The sequence below is a fragment of the Gordionus sp. m RMFG-2023 genome, chromosome 1 (assembly GCF_954871325.1).
Source record: "Gordionus sp. m RMFG-2023 chromosome 1, tfGorSpeb1-WG-v2, whole genome shotgun sequence".
Lineage (NCBI taxonomy): Eukaryota > Metazoa > Nematomorpha > Gordioida > Chordodea > Parachordodidae > Gordionus > Gordionus sp. m RMFG-2023.
This window is the reverse complement of record NC_088775.1, coordinates 14,968,777-14,976,468: the sequence shown is the minus strand read 5'-3', so window position 1 is coordinate 14,976,468 and position 7,692 is coordinate 14,968,777. Positions and strand designations below refer to the sequence as shown.

Here is a 7,692-nt window from a genome sequence, read left to right as displayed (position 1 = left end):
GGGGTAAAAATATTCTTTTGAACCACCTCCAGTATTGTCAATTTCATTTCTATAACGTTTGAGATAGGTCCCTAGACTGAAATTGTCAAGTTTAAAGGTGACTTATTTGAAGGAAGATATTAAGAAATAAATATCTTTTTTTTTTACTTTATTATTATTTTTGTTTTGATATATTAGTTTAGCAATCTTTTCTACTAGGCAACATAAGGAATGGAAAAATATTTATGTTTATATTATACATAACAATCATCAGTTATTTTTACAAATTATTTTCTTCGTAATTTTCATTTTGAAAAGAATTATTTCGCGACCCATTACGAAATTAAAGGAAGACGTGCCTTTCATAAGATAGCTAAAGAATTGAAGTTTTTATAGCTTTTTGAAACAAAATAACCAATATAATAACAGACTATGTGTCCATCTTCCTTTAGCTTTTTAAGTATTTTTTTTATCATTCCATTTTAATGTATAAAATAAATCCTTTTAGAGTTTTCAGTGATAAGAATGAAACAAGAGATGAAGATGAAACTTCGGATGAAGAAAATAATTTCTTACTCCTTTGCAACTTTTGATATTTATGATAATGAAGCTGAGAATCAATGCATGATAAGGAGTATGTAATAATTACCAGGCTCCTCTACCCATTTTTCAAGCTTGAATGGGGTTAAATTCAAGGCCCCAGATAATAGAGAAAGAAAAGAAGGGCTGATACAACGTCTAATTTATGTCATACCTTTCCAGTTTTCCCATATACATCAAGCTCCAAAATAAAATTGAAATTTTTTATTAATTTATGCTACACCCAACATCATGATGAAAATATGGAGATTTTAGTTATTGTTCATTTTATATAAATTCTAATTAAAACAAATTTAAATATGCCTATTTCGAAATGCCCTTTATCGTTATGGCACGTGTATTATCATTTAATATAATCAATACAACAACATAATACTTCCTTGATAATAATAGTAATTATTCATTTTTATTTTTTTTTGCCTTCTAATTAACATCACACATTTAGTATAAAATAAATTTATCATAAAAAAATTAATCTAAAAAAAACATTCTTATAACGTTTAATTGAAAAAAAGAATAAATTATTTTAAAAAAATAAAATAAATAAAGATAATAAATATAACGCTATCTCACGGGTAAAATATATGGTCTGTTAAATTTTACCAGTTAACATAATTATGAGAATAAAGGCATTTCTTCGATGTAGACCTACTTTCTATCAACATATTATTTTAATTATAATCAAATAATATTCTTAAAATTGTATTAAAAAAGAAATTTGACACTTTGTAAAATTAGATTATTAAAATTAATTTTCTATATATTTGAGGGTAAGAAAAGTACTAAATTGTGGTCAACCCATTATTTTAATTATGGCAAAAATTAATTATAAGAAATAGATTAAAGATTTCACGTATATATATCAGAGAGTTGCAGAGTATTTTTAAAATATACTATATTAATTTTTATACCTAATAATGGCGATTTAAATATTTGGTTTTAAAATATACGGCCCGGGAATTTTTTTAAAAAAATTTTTGGGTCAAAAGATTTTACAACCGACCTCATGAGTTGACTCCCCTATCCAAATTTATAAAATAAGACCACTTCTTAGCCTTTTCTTTGATTTTAATTTTTTTAATATAAAGTACACAAAACAAAATTATATTTTTTTAAAAATTTATATATTTGAATCAAAGAAAATGATTATAATATTTTATTTGCTTTTAAAAGCATAAATTTTTTACATTTAAACCTATAACCAGGGATGTGAACCCGGACCCTAAAGCCTCGTATTTTGGCTGTACCTGAACCCTGAACCTTTTTTAAAGTGGAGGGTTTAAGGGTTCTAGGTGTCATAAAAAATTTTTACAAATTTATTTAAAAAAAATAATATAAAAATTATATTTTTAAAAATATTATAAAAGCCTAAAAAATAATATTTTAAAGCTATCATTGTGTTGATATGACCGATTAATACTAACCTTTAAATTGTTTTTTTGTGTTTATATAAATTGATTTTTTTTTATAAATTGTGATTGATTTTTGTATATAAATTATTATATTAATATGTAAATTGATTTTTTTGTTTGTAACATGCTATATAAGCATTATATTTTTAGTTTTAAAATAGATGTAAAATTTTAAAAAATAAATTAAATAAAATTTAACTCGTAACATTGATTTATTCTTATAAATCTTTACATTGATAAAGCAATGAATATTGTAAAATATTAAGAACTCCCAGAATTGTAAGAATATTAAAATCAATGAAAAGGTCAATGGCAATATTAGATTGCACAACACGTTGGTCCTCAATTTGTATGATGCTAGAAGATTAGTTTGAAACATTTCTGTAATGATTTTATTATAGGAGCATGTGAAGTCATTTTCTGGGAAGAGATTGGTGCCATTAAAGGATCTCACTAGTTTATTAGTTCCTTTATAAATAACAACATTATGATTACAATCAGAACAATTATGTTTATCTGATTTTTATGGCATATGGATTAGATGCCGATAAGATTTAGAAAGATTTACTAGTCCTTTTCATATGAAATATTAGAAAACATGAAGATTCGAGAGCAACAATATTTGCAAAATAGTGGTGTATACGTTTCTATATATTTAGACCCTCGATATCAAGTTTTATTGAGTATTGAGCAAAAACAAATGGCTAAAGACCATCTTAAGGATTTATGGCATAAGCAAAACTCCATTATTTACAATATATCGGAGGCTACGACAATACCTATTGGTTGTAGTTATAATAATAATAATTGTAGCAACATTGATGATCTTAAAATTTTACTTTTAGATAGAGAAAAAAAAATAATCATCAGATAGAAAGGAGGATCAAAAAATGCCCATTACATCTTTAATAGAAAGTTCTCAGAAGTTAAGAGAATAAATAAGGATACAAATATTTTAAAATTCTGGGATAAAAATTCTTCAATATATCCAGAATTATAAATCTTATCTAAAATCGTCATGGTTGTACCGGTGACATGAGTACAATATTTTATGTATTATTAAGAAAACTATCTATTTTAAGTAAGCGTAGAACGTAAATTTTCTTCTTTGAAATATATATTTTCTAATTTACGTGGAAATCTCAAGGATGATTTATTAGAAGATATTATGATTGTGCGATTGAATAAAGCATTTAAAATATAATTTATTTTATTTTCAAATTTTTTATTTGTAAATTATGAATGTATATATATTGCAGTATAATAATAAATGAATGAAAAAAAAGTCTTATTTTAATTCATTTTTTTAGTTCTCTGAACCCGGACCCTTTTTAAATTTACTGTACCCGGACCTGGACACTTTTTTCTCGAAGGGTACACATCCCTCCCTATAACTACAAAAATATTAATCAAAAAATGTATTGGGAAAAAAAACAAGAATATAGGAAATGTCATAGAAATATCCCCAAAAAGGAAATCAAGTCTAAGATTTGATTTTGGTAATAAGAAGTTCATAATGAAACTAATGTAGCCTTAGTTTTAGAAATATCTAAAATTTTATTAAATTATTTATATGGCTATAAATGCGAGTGTGTTGAAAACCGATAATCATCAAGTCTTAAAGTATAAAAGCCTATTATAAGGGTTAATTTTAAATATCGTATGGCGAACCAAAATGTGATACGACCGAATAACCAATGTTTATTTATAATATTTTTATTTAAAATATAGTCATTTTCGAAGAGCGTCTTGATTGGATTCGATCACGTAATTTCATAAAAAATAAATGGCCTTATTACATTTTTAAAAAAATATGGTCGTTGTTTAGTAATTGCAATATGTTGACTATATGAAAACTAAAGCTTTGGATGAAGACGTGTATCTCGATCCGAAGGTTCCGGGTTTGAATCCTATTTGGATCATGTTTTTTTCTAAATCCATGGTTCCGTCCTTGGAAGGATGATATATAGTGTATCGTGCTTGACCACGTGATTCCATTAATATTTAAAAAATAGGTCTTATTACATTTTAATAAAAATTGGCCGTTGTTTAGTAATTGCAATTGGTACTCCCTTAATAAATTTAAAAAAGAATAATATATTTCCAACTATCATAATAGATTTATGTTAAATATCGCATAGTCAAAATTACGTGATATTAAGCGCATCGCCATTTTCGCTGTGTGAAATAGCAGAGCTACGCTTAGAATCCTCAAATCCCATCTAATTACGTTAAGTAATTGGGGATAACTTAAGAGAAAAAGCATCCATATATTATTAGGCAGATTGCAGTTACCTGGGTGCGTAAGAGGCAAAGCTATTTATTTAAGCGCCCATGAAATGAAAAAATTAGGTAAAGGTTCATACCTGATTAGATAAAGGTAATAATGTAGAAAGGTGTTGGTAAGGTTAAAATTAAATTATATTATCATTGTAAATGCTGATTAGAAGAAATCTAAAGCAAGAATATTAGATTAAACAATTATAATGACACCAATACAAGAATAATATCAATTAATTTAAATAGCAGCTTATCAAAACAATTTTTGGCACTCGAATTTATTTTCATTCATTCATTACCCATTTTTTAATGTAAAATGCTGAAAAAAATTTCAAGATCTTCTTCTTTAAATATAATTAATACTTCTAGGATAATAGCTAATTTATATCATAAAAATGTATAAATATTAATTTTACTTGCTAAACATTTTTATTGTAGGTAATTGATCATTATGAAAATCCAAGAAATGTGGGTTCACTTGATAAAAGTGAAAAAAATGTTGGGACAGGTTTAGTTGGAGCTCCAGCTTGTGGAGATGTTATGAAATTACAAGTAATAGCATAAAAATTATCTTTCATAATTTAATTTTAGATCAAAGTAGATGAAAATGGAAAAATTGTTGATGCAAAATTTAAAACATTTGGGTGTGGATCAGCTATAGCATCAAGCTCTTTAGCCACAGAATGGATTAAAGGTAAATCTGTTAATGAAGCTGGAACAATTAAAAATTCTGATATTGCAAAAGAATTATGTCTTCCACCTGTGAAACTACATTGCTCAAGTAGTTAAATTTAAAAATTCACTTAAATATACTATACCTCAAAATATAAATAATGTGACATCACATATATTTTTTTCTATTATATTTTGTTACAGAACTTTGCGATAAGAATTATATCAAATGCCTTAAATTTAGAATATACTGATTTTAAAACCTTGAAAAACTTATAAAGATTTTTTTATAAAATAATATAAGCACTATACTTTTGTTTAATGATAAGCAATCATATACAATTATACATTCAGCTATATTTAATTTTTGTTTATTATCTATTAGCTATCTAATATTTATTTATCAAAAATAATTAAAATACAATACCTACTTAAAAATTTTTTTAATTATTTGTCTGGTTTATTGTTTATATTTACATTCCTTACTTTTGAATTTTAACTATTTATAATGCAATTTTCAATTATATTTAAATCAAATAATATAATTTTAGCCAATAAACCAAATAAAAAATGTTTCTATTTGAAAATTCCCAATTTCCACAAAAATATTTTTTGATTATTCATTTAAGGCATAAAAATGCAATATTAATGAAACTTGTACTCATAATTTATATGATTATCATTCATCATAAAGTTAATTCTCTAGCTGAATTTTAAAAGTAAAAAGTAATAGGAAAAAAAATTGACAACACTTTTTTTCTTCCTTCTTATCTCATTAGAAATATTTTTATATACTTATGGTTGACTGCATTTATAATACAAAAAAAATCAAAATATACAATTAAAATTACTTTTCTAAATTATAAATTTTATTTCAATTCACTATAATTTCAAATTTAATTATGAATTTATGTGCTATGCCAATCCACAAATTTTTCTCTGATCCAATATATGGTGATATTATTACTTACTTAATTATATACCAATCTGATATTTTTATTTTATTTTACTTATATCCTTGAATGAATATTTAAGAAAATTGTTTTTCTTTTCAAAAAAACCAAATAACTTTTATGAATTGTTAAGTGAATTTTATTTTTTATTCTCCAAATAATTACATTTAAAATATTGGTTTAAATATTTTTAAATTGCATTAATATATATTATTAAATGATTTGTCATTATAAAGGAAGTATTATTATTATTTATAAATATTATTTTTTAAAAAAATACAATAAAGTGCTTGCGGAAGATGCAATAAGGGCAGCTTTACTGGACTACAAAAAGAAGCAAGAAAAGTGAAATGTCATCCAAATTCATTATATAGTTTTTACAACATAATTTATAAAATAATATATACTTCATATATAATGTTATCATTTAAAGATTATTTTCATTTTTTAACACATGTTTCTCTAAAGTTAAAATTAACTTATTTACATTTACAGATGAAAAGTTTGAACTTTCAGGCACCTTTATTATTTATTGATATAAATATAACGTAATATAAATTATTGTAAATTTACATTCGATATATTTTTGAAAATTTTACTGTACTTGATAGAATTTTAAATAAAATATTTTTTATTAGTATATGGTAAAAAAACAAAAAAACACGAAATATTTATCACTCTTATATTCGTTTTTTAAAATTATCTTTATAAATACTTAATTAATATTACTCATTTGGCAAATATCGTTTTATGTTTAAACAAACCATTTTTTTAATTATCAAATTTTATAAGGTTGAGAACTGATATATATTACTTCCATCTTACTAATCCAATCGAATATTATATTTATTTTAAAATTATGTTCAAGAATATCAATAATTTATTCTAGGGATGTACGCATATTTTTTATCAAATTGCCATTCATCTTTTTTGAAATAGGTTATCACCAGATATTATTATACCGATTATTCTATAATAATTAATAAAATTAAAATTTATTACTATTTAAGAAAATATATTTAATTGATTATTTAGAAATAAACTAAATATTTGAAAATATGCTAAAAATATATTAATATACATCATTTATTTTTGAAGGAATGTTTATGATTTTAAAATTTAAAAAATAATGTGGAATTCAAATTTAAAAACAATAGATTTGGAACAAAAAAGGAACACACGTTACTGACTATTCAAAAAAGAAACTCGTTACTCATTACTTAAAATATAAATTTGTTTTTTTATATAACATAGACCTGTAGGCATTTTAATTGTTTTTAAAATACCGAGGCCATGCCAGGCTTAATATTTTTTAAAAAAATACTCTGCCTGGATCATATATTTTAAAACTAAATATTTTAAATCGCCATTATTAGCAATAAAAATTAAAAATAAATATAATATTTCAAAAAAAATCCGGGCCAGGTCTGTAAATATAAAACCTTGACCGGGCCAAAATAAATTTTTAAAAAAAATTCAGGCCAGACAGGGCTGTGCAAATGGTACCTCTTGATGTCTCCGATATATAATATAAATAAAATTATGTAAAAAATATTATATGATAAGATCTTTTTATTTATATTTATTTTTAAATATAATATAAAAAAAATAATACAACAATAATGTATTATTTTTGTAATAATTTTTATTTATTTTTAACAATTGATTTCCAAAATTTTGATCAGTTAAACAAAGAGCGCTTAGTGCTTATCTGCTAGCTTTCAATTGGAGTAGAGGATGGTAGGGTTGTATTACATTTAATAAATAGAAATTTTAGGGGTATTATAAATTAAAGA

The 7,692-nt window shown here is 23.6% G+C and overlaps 1 protein-coding gene across 2 annotated transcripts; it reads left to right on the top strand.

The window, feature by feature from the left end:
- Positions 1 to 4,542: 4,542 nt before the first annotated feature.
- LOC135931327 (iron-sulfur cluster assembly scaffold protein IscU-like) lies at positions 4,543 to 6,533 on the top strand. 2 transcript variants are annotated; one of them, XM_065468362.1, is made up of 4 exons: positions 4,543 to 4,668; positions 4,710 to 4,823; positions 4,863 to 4,965; positions 6,184 to 6,533. In XM_065468362.1, exons 1-4 carry the CDS (start codon positions 4,588 to 4,590, stop codon positions 6,243 to 6,245), a joined length of 360 nt encoding a protein of 119 aa, XP_065324434.1. In that variant the 5' UTR covers positions 4,543 to 4,587; the 3' UTR covers positions 6,246 to 6,533. The 2 variants fall into 2 exon arrangements, with proteins under 2 accessions (XP_065324434.1, XP_065324433.1); XM_065468361.1 differs by having other exon boundaries at positions 4,863 to 5,052.
- The last annotated feature ends 1,159 nt before the right edge of the window (positions 6,534 to 7,692 follow it).

Excerpts from the sequence above, each read along its gene's own strand:
- LOC135931327 (XM_065468361.1), top strand. The coding sequence starts at position 4,588 with ATGCTGAAAAAAATTTCAAGATCTTCTTCTTTAAATATAATTAATACT. Across the intron at positions 4,669-4,709 it reads CTAATTTATATCATAAAAAT|GTAATTGATCATTATGAAAA; the intron begins GTATAAATATTA and ends TTTTTATTGTAG. Across the intron at positions 4,824-4,862 it reads GAGATGTTATGAAATTACAA|ATCAAAGTAGATGAAAATGG; the intron begins GTAATAGCATAA and ends ATTTAATTTTAG.